The following is a 24,008-nucleotide window of genomic DNA, read 5'->3' on the forward strand; positions in this document are numbered from 1 at the left end:
CTTCAATAGCAAGTATAACCAGAGCTTAATCTTGCACTCACTGCCATGCAGTTCCCATTTTGTTGTCTTGTCTTTTTTATTTCTTTAACTGTTGACTTCTTTTCTGTTTCATGGTTTTGACAAAATATATTCCAAATGAAAGGCCGCACAGTGTCTTTTTAAGTACAAATATCACAAAAGAATACATGATGTACTGCAGGAAGAATCATCAGCAAAGTAGACTAAACATTTTTTTTTTCATATTAACACAGTAGACTTCACCAGAATTATACACTGCCCCTGAAAGTACTCAAGCACTCAGAGAATTGTATACCTTTTTGTGGTTGTAACCTCAGTACTTGTCAACTATGTTTATAAACTTGAGTTTCCCATCATTGTACAGTGCATGTGACTTCCCTGTTAATCTTATCTTTCTTTATTTATGACATACCACTGATAAACCACACAATTATGCACGTGCTTGGAGGCTAGTGCGGTAAATCATTTTCCAATACGTAGAATCTTCTCCCTGAATCCTTCCCTGTTCCCTATAGAACTCTTAAGAATATTAAGTCTTCTTTTACAATGTGAAGTCTTCATTCTGTGAATATTGTGGGGTTTATTGGTTTATTCACTATGTTTAACAGCAGAGAAAACCCCCCAAATTATTTTTTCAACTTTCATTTGATGACAAAGTTTGTGATGAGTGACAGGTTGTTTCTTCAAAATAGACTTGAGAGGGATGAACTAACAATAGACTAAATTCTGCAGTACTGCAGATATGTGATCTATTGAAAGGGTTCCTATAGTAATTTGAATATTCAATGCATTAGTCTACATATACACTCATTGAGCACTTTATTAGATATTTATTAGACTTATTTTTTTAATTATTGGTCTTCTGAGGCTGTAGCCCATCCACTTAGTGGTTTGACGCATTGTGTATTCAGAGATCCTCTTCTGCAGACCACTGTTGTAATGTGTGGTTATTTGCATTGCTGTCACCTTCCTTTGACTAGTCTGGCCCTTCTATCCTGACCTCTCTCATTAACACTGTGTTTTTTCCTACACAACTGCTGCTTTGTTTTTTGCACCATTCTCTGCAAAATCCACATCAATAACCTTCCATGGTCAAAGTCACTTAGATCACATTTCTTCCCCATTCTGACATTTGGCGTGAAAAACAGCTGAACCTCTTAATCACCTCTACATGCTTTTATACATTTAGTTGCTGCCACATGATTGGCTGATTAAGTATTTGCTGGTGTACAGGTCTACCTAATAAAGTGCTCACTGAGTGTATAATGCAGTTGTTGTTGTTTTTTAATGTCCAGTTGTATTATTTGTTGTCTAGCTAAATATGGAAACTCTCCAAGGGTTTAACTTTTATGGGGCACTGTGTATATAGGCCTATGTGTGTAATGCGCTATGCTATGTGTGTGTGCGCGCGCACACACGCGCCGAAGGTGGGGGCATGCACAGACCAATAGGACACGGGGCTAAAATGCTAAAATGATTCTTGTCCTTTCGTCACCAAGACACCCATCTACAAATCTACAAACATATATAATGTGTACGAGATCTCCAGTGAATTTTGAAGCTGATCCAGTAAAATCTGAATGTCAAATCTGCGTTAACCTGAGTTAACACACCCATCCCCTTTACAATATTGATGCAGCCTCATCATGAATTTCAGATTGTGCTCACAATCCTCATTTAAATATAATCTGTGTTTGGTGGAGGATAGACTGAACATTGTGCAGTGTTTCGAGAGAAAAAAACACATGAATTGCGTTCACAGATTGGTTACTTTACGCACGCAGCGCTGTCAGTCTCCAAATTCTCGCGCCGATTGGCTACTATGTGCTGCCGAAGTCAAGCAACCATTGGCTTTTTATTTCTCAGTGTTGAACTCTTTATCCTGTCATTCTCTAAATCCGTCTAAATGGAGTACGCAAAAGCATGTGCGGTGTGTATTCACGAAGAATGTACGTCATTTTCATTCCACAGTCTCCTAACTCGATTCTATCATACGCAGGTTGCTTTGGGAAATACAGCCCCAGGTGAGGTCAGATGCAGTGTAAAGGAAAAACGCATTGTTGACAGGTGAACGGAAATCCCAAACCAATATAAGAAGAAATGGATTTGAACAAAACTGTACTATGCGAAAGTCTTATTATTTGGGTAAGTCTTTTTTAAACGACCAACTGAGACGGTGCTTGGGTTTTGTTGTTATTTCTTAGCGTTATACGAGCTACTGTTGACGGTATTCCTGTTAGCTTGTCTACCTGTCGGAGGTAACGATGCGCACCGGTAGCTAACTAGCTAGCTAGTCCCCCTCTGATTTATGTCTAATTGTACAGTGAACTGACTTGCGTTGGTCAATTTTTCAAGTATAAAAGCAAACACAAATTATATATATTTTCCGATTTAGTCAATCTCGTTAACAAGCAGATATTTGCAGGAAGCTTCTTCTTCCATTTTTGCTAATGCTATGCAATTGGATATGTAGCTAAGTTATTGCTTTACTAAAGTTTAGTATCAAGTTGTAATGACAATTTGCACTTATACAGTAAAATATAACAATATATAATAAAATATGGCATGATATCGCTAACCACGATAAGTTTCCTGATCCCTTAGCGAGCTAGCTAATTTATGTAGCTATTTGTAATAGTAAACCGTGGTCTGACTAGCGATAGCTAGCCTAATCATTGACAGTATGGAATGTATGTAGCTAACATTAGTTTACTATCTTGTCTGTATTAATTTAACGTCACGTTAGGTGTTCATAATTGATGTTAGCGTTAACTGCAACACAGCGTAATCTAATCTAAAACATAGATGACTATATTTGATAGCTTTTTATTTGCGTATTAATAAGGGGATGGTTTGTAATTAAGTGAAGTTACGTAATTCAATTCTATGCAGGCGCCTTGCAACTTGGTGGTGAATGTAGTAAGACCCACTTGTAAAGTTTCCAAACGTGGCTGTTCTTCTGAGAATGGATTAGCTGCAGACTAACTTATTTTCAGTGGAAAGGAATCTTAATAATTTAAATTTAAATGACACAGCTGGTCTGAAAATTCTCGCTTCATTTGCTTGTGTATTAATTACTGACAGCTTTTCTTGTGCCTTGGTAGTCAAATTTCAGTGTATGATCGTGGTTGTCGATTATTGGTGGTTTATTTGCGAAGAATGAATCGCTCAGCAATCATCGAAATAAATATCCCATGGGTATAAAACTGAAATTGGTCGAAGGTTTGCATTTATTTCACTTGTGCAGGTGTGATTTGTATAGCAATACGTCTACTTTAAAGAAAAACGTCCATAAAATATTGTAATCCGTAGCCAAGAGATACTGTTGCCGTAGGTTACTGAATTGCCTGAGAATTTAATTAATTATTTGTGTGCCAGGTCTCAGAGTTAAGAAAATTGTACAATTCAGTTGCAGTCTTTAAAATATAGATTATGAATCTTTTACTCAGGAAATGCTCCTTTTTCTTGAATATAGAAAAATATTTTCTTGAATATTTTTTAGAAATTATATTAGGTTTTTACATGATGATCCCAGGCGGCACGGATGGTGCAGTGGGTAGCACTGCCGCCTCACAGCAAGGAGGTCCTGGGTGGGGTTTGCATGTTCTCCCTGTGTCTGCGTGGGTTTCCTCCGGGTACTCCGGTTTCCTCCCACAGTCCAAAGACATGCAGGTTAGGCTGATTGGAGAGTCTAAATTGCCCGTAGGTATGAGTTTGTGAGTGAATCGTGTGTGCCCTGTGATGGACTAGCGACCTGTCCAGGGTGTATTCCTGCCTTTCGCCCAATGTATGCTGGGATAGGCTCCAGCCCCCCTGCGACCCTGTTCAAGATAAGCGGGTTAGGATAACGAACGAACGAACAAACGAACGAACAAACCCAAGATTCCTTTCAGTGCAAAGGTAGAATTGGATAATTAATTTGTTGCTGTAGTATAGCTATACTCAGCCCTGGGTTTTTTGTCATTATTAAAGTGTGCTGTATTTCATCAGTTGCAGACCTTCAACACTGCTGCACCATGCAAGACAGCACAGGACCTGACTACTGGAGTTGCCATGTCACAGGCACTCCATCAAATGTGAGTCTTGTTACAGGAATCTTGTTGACTTTTATAATTAATATCACAGCTTGGAATCACAGCTTTGATTTGAAGACACCAAACACTGCCTGATCCTATGCCTGATCTGAGAAGTTTATGCATATTTTTTTAAAGCTTACAGTCCGCTTTGGGCATTGTGCTTCTATCACAGAGACCCCACATGGTTCAGTGAAAGTTGGCTGAGCCGTATTAAAGGAGACGTGGGTGACAACTGGCGACTAAAGGTAACATCCTGAATTTTCATTTTGTCATATCTAAATTATCAAACGTATTATAAAACATCCTTTTGCTGAGGCAAACTTCAGGTTAATTTGCTAATTTCTTTAACATTGGACATTTATAAATCCAGATGAACAACCTGAAAAAGGTCCTTCAGATGATCGTGGATTACTATAATGAGGTAAGTGATATTTTATTACATTACTGCAATATACAGGTTTATATGTATTGTCCATCTAGCATAATTCCTAGTGTGTATATACAACTGTCGTGCAGTTGGCATTCGTTAAAAAAAAAAAAAAAAAAACTTGGTGTGTCATTAAACTATTGCAATGCTATCAGGTTCTGGCCCAACAGATTTCTGATTTCCCCCTGCCGGATCTGGTCCAAGTCGCTGAACACTCCGAACCTGTGGAACTAGGGCGCCTCCTACAGCTGATTTTGGGCTGTGCTGTCAAATGTGAAAGGAAACAAGGTACTGTAGCGCCCATCTAAAACTACAGCCAGCTTATTCCTAGTGAAAATATTCTTACTAAGAATTGAGAAAGCCAGATGTCCAATGTCTAGGTGTTTTTCTTTTCCCTTTGTAGAATATATTCAGATCATCATGACTTTGGAGGAGTCCGTGCAACATGTTGTGATGACTGCCATTCAAGAGGTGACTTCACTGCTGATTTTGTGCATAATGTTCAACATTGATATATATTTTCGTAAGCTTGTGCATATGTCATCAATACCAACTCTTTAATTTGCTAATTCCCTGACAGTATATTGTGTTGTTGCTATCTATATCATATTTATGAAGTAATATACAGTGTTCAAACTCCACCCCAAAGTCTCCCTACTGACGCTTTGTGTTTTCCAGCTAATGAGTAGGGAATCCATGGCACATTTTGGAGCAGAACCCCTTGGGGACATTGAACTGCAGGTACTTATTTGTTTGTTCATAATTTATAAACATAACAATCTCAACACTTTCCTTCAAAATATGAAAGGTGTAAACACAGCATGCTTAAAGCTGTGACCAGCAGTCTTTGAATGAGTGTGAATTCTCTGTTGGCCTTGCCTGTTTTGTGCTCTTAACACAAATTGTCCCATTGGTCCAGCTAAAGAAGGCTATGGAGGATATGGCTGAGCTCATGGCACAGAAAGAAGAGCTGGCACAGCGGTGCCAGGAGCTGGATATTCAGGTCAGTTCAGGGTGACCAACACAGAGAGATGCTCTGGGATGCATTCTCCGATTTCATTTAATCTTGTTCTGTCGCAAGAAATAAGATCATCCCTGCTTTGTTCAAAACAGTTGAATGTGTACAGTACTTTGTAACGTAGTGGGTAGATACAGTGTATGTAACCTTTTTTCCCCAATGATCCTCTGCTCTGTAATGAACACTTCTGCCAAAAAATAGAGGCCATAGTGCTTTAAATAGCTTTAGAAAACAGGTTTTGCTTGTTCTGCAGTGCAGAAGGTCTTATGATGTAGATTATTGAATCATTATAGAAAATATTGTTTTCCGCTATGTTAATTCTGATTTAATATTGATCATGTGCTGGGAATGATTCTTAACAGATTGAGTTGTAAAAATCACAAAACTCAAATCCCCCATGCTGAGATTGTTTGCAGAAGGTAAGCTGTTTTTTGTGCATGGTTTTTGAGCCAAGCTATGATTACAACTAGTACTGCAACTAACAGTTCTTACTAATTCTGGGTGGAATGTCAGGGTTTAGCTAAACTGTGCAGTCTGTAATGTCTGTAACACATATCTGTAATATTTTTTGGTGGCATTTAGATTCTGGTCACATTATTAAAAATCTAAACATGGATAAACAGAACAGAAATAAGGTTAAAATGTCTCCTTTCTTTAGCATAATTAACAGAGAATTGATAAAATTAAAATGAAAACAGCACTGTGTAAAAACTATACAGGGAGTTTTATTTCCAAAACATTTAGGGAAAACAAGTGGTTTCAGCTGTGGATTTATTTTTCAGTGTTAATATCCAATAAGCATTTATGTCTGCTTTTTGATACCCAAAATAATAATGGGACCAAAACTCTGAAAAATGTGTGTACAGTCAACTGTGGTGGCATATTGGAAGTAAATATCCACACTATGTGGGACTACAAGAAAAAGGTAGAGAACTCTTGAATTGCAAACAGATACAAGCTTGGCATGTACGTGTGATAACACTAAAACAGCAACAAAGTAAACGTTTATCTCATCTTCTGTAAGAAGTGTAACTAACCGTAAATAATGTAAGTCAGTGTTTTATATTAACAATGAACTAACATGTCTGCTGCTTGCTCACTGAGAATGGCAAGACTTTTGGTCTATTAGTTGACAGAATTTGTTTGCATTACGTAGTATAATACAATAATTACAATACATGAAAAACATGACAAGTTAAATATAGGAGCAGCTACTTTATATGAAGCACAATGCAGGGCACTGGTCAGTCCACATACTTCTTTAAACACATTCAAAGAGCAGGGTGGCTGGAGATGGACGAGTGAATGTTTTTAGCAAATGGATGGTTGTTCTTCTGCATCCAAAGACAGCGATCCTATACATTTCCTAACGGTTAAACTGGTGAGGAAATTAATGGACATAGTAGATCCTAAACCTGAGCTGTTTAGACTATTTAAATGGCTGTGTCTGGGTTCTGCATCTGTGGGACAATGTTTGGTTAGCACGTGCTGAAAGTGATGTCCTGTTGTGTTTTTAGCGCGCAGCCTACGGGTGCTGATACCTCAGTGATTCAGTCATAAGGGAGAGTGTCAAAGTTGAAACTGTTGTCTGTGCTCAGATAACAGGACAGTGATAGTGTTCACTGTGCTTTGGGTAAGGTGAGTGAGGGTTTCTGTTTTTCGGACACTGGTCTAATTCAGACGACAGAAAGGTGGTGGTCTCAACAGTGTATTTTATTCAGTGAAGTAGAAGAAGAGTTGTGTTTGTGTTGACACTCTCCCATCATTGCTTCAGGTGACAGGTGGCCATGTTAGATGCTGACACTGCTTTCTGCGATTGGCCAGGTCACTGTGCTTCAGGAGGAGAGGAACAGCCTGCTGGCGGAGAATGATGTGCTGACTGACAGGGCCAACCAGCTAGACTCCTTCGATGACCCCAGTACCCCCTCAGGGAAGAAGCATAGCCAGCTCCAGCTGCAGCTTGAACAGCTGCAGGAGGAGAATTTCAGGTCCCACTCACTAACGGCAATATTGAGATGTTATTTCTCTTATAGCATGCAGCACATAGTTATGTGGAAGGTGCTGTTAGAATTGTTTTCTGGTGTTTTCTGGCTATAGACTGGAGGCTGCTAAAGATGACTACCGCATCCACTGTGAGGAGCTGGAGAAGCAGCTTATAGAGGTGCAGCACCGTAACGATGAGCTGACTAGCCTGGCAGAGGAGTCCCGCTCACTCAAGGACGAGCTGGACATCCTGAGGTACAGGAGAGTCTCTGTGTCACTGTCTCCCCGCCTGTGTAGTGTGGCACACCTCTCTGAACCCCTCTCCCTGTCCGTGGGTAGGAGCTGCTCAGACCGGGCGGTCAAGCTGGAGGCCTCAGTGGAGACCTATAGGAAGAAGCTGGAGGACCTAAGCGACCTGCGACGCCAGGTGAAGACTCTGGAGGAGAAGAACATGACCTACATGCAAAACACTGTCAGCCTGGAAGAGGAGCTTCGCAAGGCCAATGCAGCTCGCACGCAGCTGGAAACCTACAAGAGACAGGTGGTGTATCTGTACAGCATCAACACACTCCAACCAGTCTGTGGGTTCTCTCAGTCACATTGTCGTTGTTCTGAAATTGACACAAGATTTATCAGGAACTGGCATGTTCTGTTTATCATACAACAGTTATTTCCGACTTCACAGTTTTATTGGATGAGATGCATTCAGAAGAGTGTCTAAGCACATGATAAGTCACTCCTAAGTTTGCAAGACCAAACCGCTTTGTTTACATTTAGTTGATTCATTCTATTGGTGATATCATAAACCCGTAACCTAGCAGCACCTCAGAAGCGCTCTGTTCTATTGTTAAAATTACATAATAAATTACATTTAAAAAATACATTTTTCTTTTTTAAATGTATAGGCGTGTTGGTAAAACTGCTGTGTAATACACTAGAAGGAGTGAATAGCCATGAGATATTGTCACTGCTCATGGTAAGTCACTTGTGTATTACTGCCATCAGATATAAACATGCCATCAGATGTTGATGTGGCACGGAAGCATAATGGTTAATTAACTGGGCTTGTAACTCTAAGACTGATTCCCAGGAGGGGGCACTGCTGCTGTTACCTTTAGGAACTGCTTCAGTGAATAGCCTCCTGTATTATGGATTGTATGTAGAAGACTGTCAGGTGCATAAGTCACTCTGGATAAGATTGTCTGATAAATTGCCACAATATACATGCAAAATGTAAAATACTCTTCATGGTACAGAGCAGCATAATGAGCAAAAAATATATATAGTCAGTACTATAAAAAAGTTCCAAGTGATGTTGCTGTCTAAAAACAAGCCCATTTTAAATCAGGTCCAAGAGCTGCACAGAAAACTGTCAGAGGAGTCCCGGAGGGCAGATAATTTGGCCTTTGAAATGAAGAAGTTTGAAGAAAAACATGAAACTGTGCTAAAAGAAAAAGAGGTATGAGTGGCTTTGGATTAATGTTCTTTGATCAGAATTCAGATGGACAAAGGGATATATGTTTGAGGATGACTTAAAATGTCTCAAAAGTTTTGATGGCAGTTTTACTTGTTTTTCACCTCCAGAGGATAATCATTGAGCGGGACTCCTTAAAAGAGACTAATGAGGAACTGCGATGTAACCAAGCCCAGCAAGATCAGCTCATGCAAGCAGGTATCTCATGGGAAGTGTCAATGAGAAGTGAATGAAAAAAAATCTACTATATGAAAGGAAAACACATTTTGTTTTTATGTATAATATTAACATAATTTTTTTTTCTTTCTCCATACAAAAGGACTTTTTCCTACTGGAAGTCCAAGCCATGATAACCTTGCTGCTGAAATCTTGCCGATAGAGTTCAGGTACTTGATTCTGTTTCATGTTTCTGCTCTAGTATATATCTGATATTTTACAGGGAGCTGCAGATGAATACTCATATTACATCATGCAGATTAACCATTTTGGCTTTAGGAAACCCCCAGAAATGAGATGTTATCTTGCATGCGTTATCCTATATTCTGAATTATCCCCCAAAATTGTATTTATGTAATATTTGAAGGAATTAGTACTGTGGTCCTGTCGAGCATTGTCCCTCTAATTGTAAGGTGCTTTGCGCTGCTGTAGGCTGAATGAATGTGTTGGTGAGATGGTGAATCGTGTCTGTGTGTGAGTGACTGTATGCAGTATGCTCTGGCATCAGGTCCTGCGTGGCCCTGTAGTGCTTACGCTGCTTTTCCTGTGGCCGCAGGGAGAAATTTATTCGATTACAGCATGAGAACAAGATGCTGCGTGTGCAGCAGGAGGGCTCTGAGAACGACCGCATTGTTGAGCTGCAGGTTCAGCTCGAGGAAGCCCACCGCCACAAAAGCGAGCTGGACACTGAGAAGAGGTACCTTATTCTGATTGGCTGATATACCCTGAAATGCAAATAGATTGATTTGTGTGTGGTACATACAGTAGATTTATTGTGTACATCTCCCACAGTATGATTTGACGCTATACCTTCACACACTGTATGTATATTATTGACGGTAATACATAGTTATAAAAATTTTGAAATAGATTGAAGCAACTTTTAATTTAAAGGCTGGAATAAAAATATCATCGTACAGTGCAGTTCATAACTATTTGGACAATGGTACAATTTCTGTTCTTTTGGCTCTGTACTCCTGGCTCTGTGACCAGTGTAGGAATTGCATCCCTTTTTATATGTATTCCACATTTTAGGGGACCAAAAGTAATTGGACAGTTCTTCTCCGCTGTTTCTGATTAGTGGGGTGTATTCAATCCCGTCCTTAGTGCATATATGAGAGCTTTCTGTCTAGTCTTGATTCTAGGCTTTTGATTGCCTTTGGAGTGTTATTACTGTTTGTCAGCATGAGGACCAGAGTTGTGCCAATGAAAGTCAAGGAAACCAGAGAAAAAAACTGTCACTGACATCAATTGGTTTGGAACATCATTAAAAGAAAGTGAGTACTGGGGTCATTGCTTTGCTGTGGGATGAAGCACCGTCCAATGAGTTGGAGGAATTTGATCGAACCTGAGCAGAAAAGATGCTAATGTACACTTCAGAATTCATTCTCTAATGCTATCAGCAGTTACATTATCAATAGGTGCTGACTGCACCTATGACAGCCATAAATGCCCAAACCATGACACCTTCACCACAAGGTTTCACAGAGGAGGGGGTGTGCAAGTCAATCTTGGTCTCATCTGTCCACAAGACCTTTTTCCAGAACTCTGCAGGTTCGTTTAGGTACTACTTAGCAAACTGTAACCTGGCCATCCTGTGTTTGCAGCCAACTAGCGGTTTGGATCTTGCAGTGTAACCTCTGAAGTTCTGGGTGTTTTCTTCAGTATGGAGATGATTATTTGGCCATCAACTGTATAGAGGTCATCCTTGGCTTACCAGCCGCTGTACAATTACTGAACTCATCAGTACTCTCTGTCTTCATATTGATGGTCCAATCAGTTTGTTTTGGTAAACCTATTGTTTGGCCTATAACTCAGTTTTATTTTTCTTATTTTACAGCTTTATAATGGCTTTCTTGATTTCCACTGGCATAAGACTAGTCCCCATGTTGACAAAAGCCAATTACAGACTCCAAAGGCAACCAAAAGCCAAGAATTAATAGAATTAAGACTAGATACTGAGAGCTTTCTTATAGCTCTATAAGAGGGGGCTCTATAAGAGACCGGTATGTTTTCAGGTTGAACCAGGAAAGGATCTGTGAACTACAGCTTCAAGTGGAGGATCTCCAGAAAGCCCTACAGGGGCAGGGAGCCAAGACTGAGGACGTAGGTGAAATAAAATGTTGAATCACATTTTTTGACACAAATTCTTGTTTTGAACACAAATCCATTTTTTAGAACTCGGGACTGTTACTTGTTTTTGCATTTTATTAACTTTTTGCCACTACTCATTGGTTTTACTAGGTACTGCAGTGACCATTACATTCAGTCAGTAATGCTCCATTTTTCTTTTGAAGCTGTGGTTATTTTAGGTTCCTTTTGTGATTTTTGTTTAATTCCAGTCTCACCTGAAAAAGAAGCTTGATGCTCACATGTAAGTCCACTCTTTATTCATGATTCACATCCTGCATGTGTCCGAGTTATGGTAAAAATGTGGCAGGGAATGATTAGGAATAGGTGGAATGAATTCAATCCCAAGCTCTAGGCAGGATGTGAAATGCTGTGGGTGATGGTGGATGCAGTGTGGGGGGAAATGAATGCAGGATGTGAAAGGGTGTGGGTAATGGTGGATGCAGTGTTGGGGGGAAATGAATGCAGGATGTGAAAGGGTGTGGGTGATGGTGGATGCAGTGTTGGGGGAAATGAATGCAGGATGTGAAATGGTATGGGTGATGGTGGATGCAGTGTGGGGGAAAAGTGGATGCAGGATGTGCTTTCCATCTTTCTCAGGGTGCAGCTAAATGAAGCCCAGGATGAGATTATGAAGAAAAAGGAGCTGCTTGAAGACCTGCAGCCAGACACTGCACAGACTAGTGAGTGCAGACCAGTGATTTTCCCCTTGGATAATTATAAGAAATGAGGAAAAAAGGATCATTTTCACTGTCCTTATACACTCACTGAGCACTTTATTTAGTAGATAGGTAGAGATCAGCCCATCATGTGGCAGCAACTAAATGCATAAAAGCATGGAGACATGGTCAAGAGGTTCAACTGTTTTTCCGAACAAATGTCAGAATGGGGAAGACGTGATCTAAGTGACTTTGACCATGGAAGGTTATTGATCTGGGGTGGTTTGAGTATCTCAGAAACTGCTGATCTAGTTGGATTTTCACACACCGCAGTCTCTAGAGTTTGCAGTGAATCATGCGAAAAACAAAAACATCCAATGAGCAGCAGTTCTGCGCCAAAAACGCCTTGTTAATGAGAGTGGTATGCAGAAGAGCATCTTTGAACACGTAATGCGTCAAACCTTTAAGTAGGTAGGCTGCAGCAGCAGAACACCAATAAGTCTAAAAGTTGAATTAATATCTACTAATGCACTAAATGAGTGTATATTTCTTTATACTTATTATCCATGTGGGAAAGGAAATAGATTCTAAATTGACTCATTTCTTACTTCTTTTTTTTTTCAACTTAAGTTGGACTGATGTAAAACGTAATCGTGTATTCATTGGGTAAGCAGAGAAGCAAAATGATAAATGATACTGAATTATAACAAATGTACAGATTATGAAGTGCATGTTGAGCAGTTGGAAATGATCTTGAGTATGAATGGTTAAAGAAGAGGAAGATACAGAGCTTAGTCAAACGTGCATGTTTGTCTGCAGCACTGAAGATAGATGAGCTGCTGGCTGCCCTCAAGAAGAAAGATGAGGACATGAGAGCGATGGAGGATCGCTACAAGATGTACTTGGAAAAGGCCCGCAATGTAAGTTCAAGGCTATGCAAAGTTTAAGACATTTCAGGATATCTAAGCAGTTTACATGTGGTTGTTACATTTTTGTTCCTGTTATGGCAGGTGATAAGGGCTCTGGATCCCAAGCTGAACCCAGCCACTGTTGAGATCCAGTCCCTCAAGAATCAACTTGCAGAGAAGGATAAGAGAATCATCAGTCTGGAGGTATAATAGTAATCATGATAATAATATGCTTTATTACCATATCATTCCATTCAAACCATCCATTTTGTCTAATGGAATTAACCTGATACTTACATAAAAGCAAATGAGTGGAAAAAAAATCAATTAAGTAAAACATTTATATAATTAAGTAAATCCGTTAAACATACAGTGCCCAAAATAGTGGGTGATGGCGTATCCATAAGAAAAAAAACATTTTAGGATCATGTCTCAAACCATTTCCAAAACAGCTGAAAAACAGTCACTGCTGTTCGTCAGTGGGAATGATCACCCTACTGACTGTGAGTCACATTCTGGTTCTCAGGGTTTTAATATAATGGTCTCTCTCTCTGTACAGCGTGAGTGTGAGCAGGCAAAACTTCGAGAATACGAAGAAAAGCTGATTGTTACTGCATGGTACAACAAGGTAGGATGACACAGGCACTTATCTTCCAACAAATTAAATCTCTGTTTCCTTGGTGCTACCATCCATATACACACTTGGGAGAGTGTTTTCTTCAGCTTTGCATATTTTTCAGAGATTGTGACCAGGGCTTGAAAAGAAATAAAACAAAAAACATAACAACAAACTGAAACAAAATCAACATTACTTTTCATGAGCTAAAACGTGAAGTGAAAATTTAGGTACTGCTTTTATTCATTCCATGCAGTTTCCCAAGTTGAACTTCTAGATTTCTAGACAGTTCGGTTTGGCGAGATTAACTTCATGGCTTGCTGGACACAAAGGGTCTGTATCATTCAAATGGGTTTGCACAGCGTAGTTGAAGAAACTGAAAGGCATGACAGCTGTTCTGCAGAAGGTAATGCAACCCTACTACCAGCAACGCCACATCCGCTGGAAGCTTGCCAACTGCAAGGCCAACAGACACCTGAGTGCGCTTTAGTTTATTGATGGCCGAGTCTGACCTTGTCAGGAAGCTGCAATTTGGAGTCTTGGAAAAAGACGTACAAGGGTAAAGCCCATTTTATTCATGTCATGGTGGTGGCATTTTGCCTTGCCCAATAGGTGGTATTTTAATTTGGTCCAGCAAAGTTCTATGAATCAAATGCGTAAAAAAACAAATACTACATACGTTTCTCCTATGACAATACTGGCCGCTTAGCAGGGAGCAAGTGCTATCCGACTAAACTAAATGCACATGAAAACATAGCCAGCTGTGTGTCATTTATGCAGTTTATAAAGCATGTATCTCAATGACCTCTGTAGCTGCTGCTCCTTGGCCGGATAATTTGCATCTCTCCCGACAGGACTTTGCCCTGTCATTTAGCCACATCAAAGCAATTCTGATATGGTTGGTGCTGTATTCGCCCATCCCAATTTATTCAGTGCTAACACTGAACAGTGTAATATTGCCTACCCAGTGCCCACTGTGTTTTTTAACATCCATAAAATCTGATTATTTTTCAAAACCGAGGTAGCCTCCCACCAAAGTGGTGATTTGTTGAGACTTCATGTAGTCAGTCATGATTAATATTGTACAACAGTATGCATATTTGAGTGACAGCTGCACAACTAAAAATAACAGTAATTATTATTGTTTGGATACATGCTCACAAAGATAATAGGTTTTGAGACGGGCAACTAGGCTGTTTTCAATGTTTCAAAGGTGGGGGAACAGACAGAAAAAATAAATAGTTTTCAAGCCCTGATCACCACACAAACCGGCGGAAAGGCAGGCATCAGCTTTCAATAGAATTGACTTCTACATAACCTCATTTCACCAATGAAAAAACACTTTTTCTTTAAGGTTTTAGCTTATTTTAGTTAAAAACATTGTCTGTCTGTCGACCCCCACTTCTTCCCGTTTACAGAGCCTGAGCTTCCAGAAGCTTGCCATCGAATCCCGGCTGGCTAGTCGGTCCTCTTCCTCCATCGTGCCGCCCGGACAGTCCTTCCTGGCCCAGCAGCGGCAGGTGACCAACGCTCGGCGCACCGTTTCCGTCAACGTGCCGGCCTCGTCCTCTAAGTAGCAGCACTTCCGCACACCCTCCCCAAGTGCACTCTCAAGTGACCTTAAGCACACTGCTCTCAGCTCTTCTTGTCCACTTCTTGGGAGACATGCATGCGACAACATGAACGTGAGGACTTAGGGACGCTGTTTCAGCTTTCCCTGGCTGCCGGCTGCAATCCTGTACCTGGGCTCCGTTTAGAATAATAGCTAACTGGCATCAGGTCTAACTGACAGGTTTAGTGAATGGATATTGATTTGGAACTGATCAAGCTTTTATTTATCTTCTTATGTCGTCATATTCATATTACGTCAGGGAAATAAATAACCTTTTGTACTTGTATATGTGTGTAGTGCAGCAAGATTCAAAATCAAGTGAAAAGCAACAGATGTTGTGTTTCTATTTATACCTCCAGTCAATGTGTATTTCAGCTGTGGGGTTTTTAAAACAATAATTTACCTAGATGATTTCAGGACTTCAGCACTATTATCAGTTGAATATCACTTCCAGAATGAAGTGTTGTGTAATCCTTTGACTAAGCTATGCAGTTTGGAGATGAGTCTACCATTCATTGAAGAATGACCTTGGCAAATGTTTTCAGTCAGACTAGAACCATCTCTGTGAACTAGGTGTACAAATAACATTAAAAACAAAGGCAAATTGGTGCTGGACATCATAATTTCTCTTTTGTGGTGCATATAATTTCACTCACATCATGCAGTGCAGAAAAGAGTTCCTGAAGGAAGGATAAAATATATTGCATACATGAACATGTTTATCTTGGAAAACGTGTGTGAATATGTGTAGAGGGGCTGCAAAGAAATGTTGATGAATTTGAAATGATTAGACTTGACATGGTACGTTTTGTACAAAATGTGAAATGATGAAATGAAATCATTTAGAAAGGCTTTTTTCTACAGAAAAGTGTCAAACAAGGATTCTATTTGGTCAACATTAGTAAAGCAGGGTTTACATGCCAGCATTTGAATAAAGTATATGGAAAAAGCTGTCAGAATATGATAATATTTACAGTTCATGGTTTAGTAGGACTCATAGGTAAACATACCCATAATACATTATGAATGTGACTCATTGTACTGTTCTTCATAGAACTCTTGATTCACAGTGGAAACTGTAATAGATAAAAGGCACAGCCTAAGATGGGTTTGCAAGCTGGGCCATAGGGCATCAGGAACTCCGTAGCACTGGTCTGCTCTGTGCTACTTTTTGTGTCACCTTAAGTTGCGCAAGTTCAATATCATCAAGAAAGCTGCGGTCTCAAATTCAGTCCAGCATACCTGTTTATTTAAAAAATGCGTATCAAATTTGTGTCATGCATAAATACTGTTTAGATAAATTGAATCTGAAGAAATTGAATTTACTTAAAAGTAGAACGGTGGATTTAAATCTCAAAATTGTACTGGATGAAACCAAAATTGTAATTCCTCAGATTACTCTGTCAGAAAAAATATGCTGAATGAAATGTAATTTACCAATGGAGTAAAAATTTGGATGTACTTTTGAAATTAATTAAAATAAAGTTCTTTTTAATATATTTTTGTCTGTTCAAATCCCTGTGAAAAGCCCTTATGTCTTATCTGGTTATTTTTGACCTGTTGACAAAGGCAATAATTACTGTGTCAATACATTATAGCTTCCCTCAACAACATGCTTAAAGGGACCTCAGCAATAGAGGAATTGTGTGTAGATTACATCAAGACACTATAATGACAATTTCTTTTTCTTTTTTTTTTTTCGCACGGTTGACTTTCCATCAATCACTAATCAGGATTCCAATGGCTGTCCTGTGGTTGAAAAACATTGTTTTTTTTCAACTACTTCCTGAATAAATGGGAGCTTATAGAGTGCGCAACCTTTCCTCACTTTTACTCGCTTTTCCTGAGTGAGTTTTCTCCAGCTAGTCTAGTATACAGTTTTTTCAGATGGGCCATCTGGCAAGAGAGATGTGAGACCACAGGAATGTTTTGGGGACAGTATTTATTTCAAGTAGAAGCATGGATTTTGACATACATTGCATGCAAAACCTGTCCTATTTTCAGCTTTTGAATGTTTACTAAAGGCACTTTAACGAAGGGAGGCACAGATCTTGAAAGGAACTGGTGTCAGGGTACCTCCGATTTCACCTTCCAGGTTTAGCTCTACACCCTGAACAGGGGAGAAGCTGAATTTTTGGAAGAAGATGACGAAGAACAGAAAAAGCTCCATCTTAGCCAGCTGCTCCCCCAGGCACACTCTCTTACCTGATGAGAAGCACCATGTTAATTAACAAACGACTACTTGTCCTGCCTGCAATTCAGTGCATACAATTGTATTCCTGTTACCTGCTGAGAAGGGCATGAATGCATCCTGTCTCACAAACTTGCCATCAGAATCCAGGAAGTGTCCGGGGTTGAAAGTATGTGGTGTCTCCCACACGGTCTTGTCAAACATCACTGAGTTCAAGTTCGTCAATACCGACGTGCCCTAAACACCAAAAATATTGAGACTGCGGTTTCTAAAAAAACTTTGGATTTTTAGAATTGGCAAGCTGTATGCAAAGAAGTGTAAAATATTCATTTAGTTTAGTTTTCTTCACGTTGTAAGGGCGTTTGTGCTTAGACAATGGACATTATTCTGTTTGTAGTTTCATAGATGTTACACTGTACACATTCCTCTGTAAATGAAGCAGATGGCAGCAGACATTATATTAAGGTATTTGACCAAATTATTCGGCTAGCAGTTACAATAAATGTCCTCATTCAAGGGTTTGTACTTTGTGGGCCATTTATATTTTTGTGAAATTAATAGAATTGTTAAAAAAGAATAATTGTGACAAAGGATTTATACCCTGACATTTCAAACATATAAAGTAACTGTTGAGCTTCTAACCTTTGGAAGAAAGTATCCTCCTAGTGTTGTGTCTTTGCTGGCCATTCTGAAGGCATTGAGGGGCACAATGTTGCCCATCCTCTGTATCTCATGTATCACAGCATCAGTGTAGGGCATGTTGGCTCTGTCTGCCATGGTGGGTAAGCGTGACTGCCCAATTACTCTGTCAATCTCCTCTTGGACCTTCTCTGTAGTGGGATAAGTCCAAAATGAATGACCACTTAAAGTAATAAAATTATTCATAAAGTTTTAGCCACAGGCTAAACTATAACTAATTGTGTGTTAAAGTAATAGTAATAATCAGGTACAGTACAGTTGGAACAGTAATTTTAGTTTCATTGTTTATTTTTGTTATTACATATCGACATATTCTTCCTCCTCCTCCTCTATTTGATCTATTTTCCCTTCCATGATTGTGTGGGATTCACTTGCCTTGAAATGTTCATTGACCATTCATTAGACCTTTGAATTTTTCGTCGAATTAAATATATATTTTTATCAAATAATCAATGCAATTATAAAATCAAACTGTAAAGTAGGAGGGTTGCTTTAGGAAATCTGTTGGGAACCATGCACCTTGGATGTCAGGGTATTTCATCATGTAGAGCATGGCCCAACGCAGTGTGGTGGAGGTGGTTTCAGTTCCAGCAAGAAACAGGTCCAAAGCACACATGATCAGGTTCAACTCATCAAAGCCAGCCTCAGGGTCATGCTTATTCTGACAAAAGAAATGTCAATCATATTTTTCATTTTTAAGATTGCAGGTTATTTTCTGCAGCCCAGTTAAATATGATGTGCGCCTTATTTTAATGGAAGTCTATTGCAGAGAATAGGATTAAATGGTTTAGGTTAAAAATGGACTCAACATGGATTTTGCATCACCAGAAGCTTTTTGGTACTTTTGGATTGAAGTTTCCTATGTGCTACAGTATGCTTTCACCAACCTCAGATGTCTGTATTATGAATATACACTCACCGAGCACTTTATTAGGAACTACTTATTACTTTATTACACCTACCTATTCATGTGATTGAGTGACTTTGACCATGGAATGATTGTTGGTGGCAGACAAGACTAGTCTCTAGAGTTTGCAAAGAATGGTGCAAAAAGCAAAAGAAGTGAGCAGCAGTTCAGCAGACAGAAACACCTTGTTAATGAGACACGTCAGAGAATAGCCAGACTAGTAAAAGCTGACAGGAAGGTGACAGTAATGGAAATAACCACACATTACAACAGTGCTATGCAGAAGAGCATCTCTGAACACACAACGCATAATAACTCTAAGTAGACAGGCTACAGCAGTAGAAGTCTAAAAAGTAAGTCTAATAAATACCTAATAAAGTGCTCACTGAGTGTACAAGCAGCACAAAGGAACATGCCAATGTTCACAATTGTAATCCATGATTGATATGAATATGATCATTAGTGCAACAGGAAAAAATAAACATTTACACGTTCTATCTCAGCAAGGAAGGAGTCCATATAGTCACGTGGGACACATGGGTCCCAGTCCTCCTTGTGCTTCTCCAGCTCCCCTCTCACAAATGTACAGAGTTCTTTGTAATGTGTGAAGATTTCATTATGTGGTCCTGGAAGAAACTTCATCACAGTGGGAAAAGCTTCATAGAGCTGAATAGGAAAATATGAATTCATAGTGAGGATTTACAGTTTCATAAGGAATGTCGCAGCTATTTACAGTAATCTCACATATCAATATTGCATCTGAACGGGGCATTCAGTGTAGCTGTTATTGTTATTTTTATGACAAATATCCATATATTAACATTAAAGATACTATTATAAACCTTTCAGTGGAAACCGCTCCTACCTGTGCCCATATGGAACCTTCCAACTTAAGTGTTTCTGACAACAGCTTCAGGAGAATTTGAAAATTTTGATCACTATAATCAAACCTGTGTCCAAAAACCATAAAGCAGATGATATTGGAGACTGAATTGTTGAGAAGCAAGTGGGGATCAAAGGGGTTACCTATGAATGAAGAGGAAGATAACTTTAATATTCAGATTTAATATTCAGATGTCATTGACATTTACACTATTGTTCGACATACTAAGCCTTTTAAAATTACAGCCTTGCATGAGCTGTTGACTAAGCATTTGTTTCTTCCATCCAACTTAATACATTTCCATGAAATTTCTAACATTCATTGATTTCTTCTTGAAAATGTAACAATAATAGTACTGTAGATTACTTGATCTGGAGACATGATGAACAGATGAGCATACAGAGTGAGTTTGTAACATATTGAGGGGAATCTGAGCCTTCCAATCCTCTCCCATGTTTAGTTGATGCTTTACCTTGCTCCCGCTCAATCTCTTCTTGGAGGAATTGGGCCTCCTCACAGATGACAGACTCCAAAGATTTCTTTCCCAATCCAAAGTTCTTCAAGGTGGTGAGAGCGAATCGCCTCTGTTTCCTCCACTTGTAGCCATTGCTCATGAATATGCCTGGGCGGAATTGACAGGTTCATTTTGCTTCTGTTTTCATTCTGATCAATAAGATTCACTACTGTACTGTAGAGTACAGACAAACAGCATTTTACAAATGTTTTGATGGTTGAGGTTTTGGACATCTTAGAACCTATACTGATGGAAATATAGTTCAGTTCATCAGTTCATTATTTGTACAGTCTATTTTATATAGCTTTTTTTGCTCACCATTTTTAGAGGAAAATGATAGATGTGATTGTAGACAGTGACACTTGCCTGTTCCTGAATAGATTCTGTCAGCCACTGGGCTTGGAGGCCGATCCACAAAGTTCTCTGCTTGAGTAACCAATGCTTCCTTCACCATTCTGTACCCTGTCACAAGTACGGTCTTATCTCTACCCAGGCGGATGCTGAAGACATTCCCGTAAACCTTGGCCAACTTTGAAAATGAGAGAAACAACTCATCACCAGAGGTTTGAGTTCAATAACGCTTTTATTCAACCGTTACCAAAATTTCACAAAAGAAAGACAAGACAAACTTTAAATGAATGTATTTTTAATGGAATTATGTTTTAATGTAAATGTATTCTTCCGCTGAACAGTAGTTTTTTGTTTGCTAAGCAACGGATATTGCTAATGTTAGCCAGCAATAATGTGTCCCCACTACACTAGTTAAGCAACATTAGCTAGCAATAATGTATCCCCACTACAGTAGCTAAGCAACGGTATTAACTTTAGCTGCTAGCAATAATGATATCCCGCTGCACTAACGTTAGCTAAGCAACGATATTGCAATAATGTATCTCCTCCCTGTAAACTCCCCCTTCTGGCTGTTTTCCATCATCCTCCAAGAGGGCCCAGAAAAAAGGCTACTCTGGACCCCTCTATCATCTAGAACAGTGGTCGGCAACCCTGGTCCTGGAGAGCCGCAGGGTGTCCTGGCTTTCGTCTCCACCGTAAAATAAGTAACCGATTCAGACCCAAGAAACCAGGTGAGGTGAGTTAACTGTGTAATCAACGGCTTTCATTGATCAATTAATGCCAAGTAACAACGAAAGCCAGCACACCATGTGGCTCTCCAGGACCAGGGTTGCCAACCCCTGATCTAGAACTACCATCCGGTATCTCGTCTTCCTTTTCTATGTAAAACAATCCAATGAGCTACTTCTAAAGTTCTAAAGGCGGCCTGTAGCTTAGTGGTTAAGGTATATGACTGGGACCCGAAAGTGTTGGTGGTTTGATTCCCGGTGTAGCCACAGTAACATCCGCACCTTTAAGGTACAATAGGTAATTTCACTTAAGGTAAAACGGTCGAGAGGAATTGCAACAACAGACAACCTCAAACCACAACACTGTTTATGCTTCCCACAGTCTATGAATATAAAGCCTAATATAAATCGTTATTATACAGTTCAGTGTTCTCGTGCACTGTTTTGGAAAGCTGACCAACTATATTGTGAGCAAACAAGTTATTTGGCTGCATAACTAGCTGGCTATATAACTAAGATATGATAGTTTACCACAAACGATGCGACTGCAATTTACAGTCTGAGAGAAATAAAAGGTTTACGGATAATTGAACATGTGAAAAGACAAAAGGAACGTGTAGCTGCCCAAATTGAACTCCAGACAAGCGATCACTGAAACTCTGTATAGTATTGCTTATCTTGTTAGAAAACAATACTCGTCAGTGGAGATTTCTTCTTGCTAACTATAGCTAATTTGCGTGCTGCTACCGATATCAAACTGGTATTGTTTTATAACTCCATATGTAGTCTTCGCTTGGATAATAAGCAATAGTACACAGAGTTTCAGTGATTGCTTGTCTGGAGTGCAATTTGGGCAGCGTCAGGAACAATCAAAATAAGCCCCACGCAATTGGCTGTGGGAGTTGGAACCATTTTTCAACCAATAAGCTTCAATTGCTGTATAGCTGTACAATGTTTTGATACATTTGACTGCCCGACAAACGTGCACTTTGAAACCCGAATTTAATAACTATAAACACAGGCAGAGCGTGTGTCAACATGTCAGTGAGCCTTTTTCAATGATAGGAAGGGATTTACAATGGTCTTGCAACAATGTTTTAACACAAAAATCGTACCTATTCTACCTTTAACTGTTGTCTTTACCTCTGTTATTTACTTGTGTCATTAGGAGGATAAATTCGCTAGTTTTGTTTGGCTAGGTAGGCAGTTTATTTATACATTTGCGTGTTGCGGTATTACAATTTTAACATTAAAAAAATATATGATGATCAAATGGGCCCTAGTCCTTATCTTTGTTGTACAGGTAGCAGTTGAAATTGTACTTCCCTCAAGGGTCTTTCAGCGCACTTGTCCCTGGTTATGGGTATGCACTTTGCACTTTGTTGTACGTCGCTCTGGATAAGAGCGTCTGCCAAATGCCAATAATGTAATGTAATGTAATGTAATGTAACGTATCCCCACTGCACTAACGTTAGCAAGCTAGTTTACGTTATACCTGACGACACCGACGCATTTGCAAAAAGTCATTTGTCTTTGTTGGAACACCACATGTTTATCTTGACACTGCCAAATTACGTGCAGTTATTGGTGTGTTGGTCTTGCTGGTATTTCTATCCGAGGATGTTGCCTTAGTTCTATTTTTTGTTGTTGTTGTTCCTACTCCTTTACAAATCGCCAAGAAGGTCAAAGGACACTTTAGAATCACGTTTTAGTTTTGTAGGTTACCAGCGGCAAAATTATTTAATTTCGGTTACAAAGTAGATGACGGTGATCTACAAACGCGGAGTAATATTACAAGATGTGTGAACATTCCATGTAGCAGTGCGTATATCGTGGATATTGGCAGGAACGCAAACTGACCAATAGAGTCAATGGACCAGACCTATCCGTTGTACAACCAGTGTCGAAAGAACACCTTAAATCATCTTACAATCCAAGCTGGAATTTTTATCAGGGATGATGAATAGTTTAACTTCAATGGCAGATTGATATATGACGCATAACATTCTTACGGGTTACTCTTACCTTTGTCAGGTAAATGTGTGGTTGTTTGGCGTCTATATGGAAGACATTTCCCACGACAGGCAAGCTCCACGGTCCAGGAGGGAAGTTGGGGGGGTTTCTGTGTTTCAGAAAGTCAGTAATCAGAAGGAAGGCAATTAGGAAAACTAGAAGCCCTTTGATATCAAGCCCCTCTAGCAAGGAATACAGCAGCATTTTGAACAGAAAGCACCCCAAGCACAGCTGAAAAATATACTGAAGCCCTCTGTGCTGTAAATCTACTCCAATGGAGTTAACAGTGTCTACTTGCCTTTCGGACTTTACTCACAACGGACGCTGTGTATTACGCAACCAACCAGAGCACACAATGGAAGTGGAACATCATCTAGTGTAACTTACATGATGTGCTGGTAAACTGTACAAATTGATCAATAAAACCATGCAAAGTGTAATTCTTTCTGTATTGCCATGGAAGGGAAACATAGAGACATCTCTCCATCTGATTTCTTAATTCTGTGACTGTGCTGCACTCTCATGCACTAAAGTTATAGTTAGTGTCACACCTGATTGCGAATACTTTATTGCCTTCTGTTCAGC

At 39.5% G+C, this 24,008-nt stretch overlaps 2 protein-coding genes across 2 annotated transcripts; one reads left to right on the plus strand and one right to left on the minus strand.

The window, feature by feature from the left end:
* Positions 1-2,014: 2,014 nt before the first annotated feature.
* On the plus strand, positions 2,015-16,634 carry hook1 (hook microtubule-tethering protein 1). The gene is made up of 22 exons (XM_061238096.1): positions 2,015-2,163; positions 4,009-4,094; positions 4,267-4,339; positions 4,465-4,515; positions 4,677-4,809; positions 4,925-4,992; positions 5,200-5,262; positions 5,441-5,524; positions 7,364-7,527; positions 7,637-7,777; positions 7,862-8,063; positions 8,871-8,981; positions 9,107-9,194; positions 9,316-9,382; positions 9,769-9,909; positions 11,231-11,318; positions 11,555-11,586; positions 11,943-12,025; positions 12,821-12,921; positions 13,012-13,113; positions 13,469-13,537; positions 14,944-16,634. The coding sequence occupies exons 1-22, from the start codon at positions 2,119-2,121 to the stop codon at positions 15,100-15,102; spliced, it is 2,151 nt and encodes a 716-aa protein (XP_061094080.1). The 5' UTR covers positions 2,015-2,118; the 3' UTR covers positions 15,103-16,634.
* Positions 16,635-17,074: 440 nt separating this feature from the next.
* LOC133126173 (cytochrome P450 2J2-like) lies at positions 17,075-23,707 on the minus strand. Its single transcript, XM_061238098.1, has 9 exons — positions 23,436-23,707; positions 20,698-20,860; positions 20,290-20,439; positions 19,800-19,960; positions 19,424-19,600; positions 18,547-18,688; positions 17,971-18,158; positions 17,424-17,565; positions 17,075-17,342 (listed from the first exon to the last, which is right to left on the minus strand). Exons 1-9 carry the CDS (start codon positions 23,625-23,627, stop codon positions 17,167-17,169), a joined length of 1,491 nt encoding a protein of 496 aa, XP_061094082.1. The 5' UTR covers positions 23,628-23,707; the 3' UTR covers positions 17,075-17,166.
* Positions 23,708-24,008: the final 301 nt, after the last annotated feature.

This window comes from Conger conger, chromosome 4 (assembly GCF_963514075.1).
Source record: "Conger conger chromosome 4, fConCon1.1, whole genome shotgun sequence".
Classification (NCBI taxonomy): Eukaryota; Metazoa; Chordata; class Actinopteri; order Anguilliformes; family Congridae; genus Conger; species Conger conger.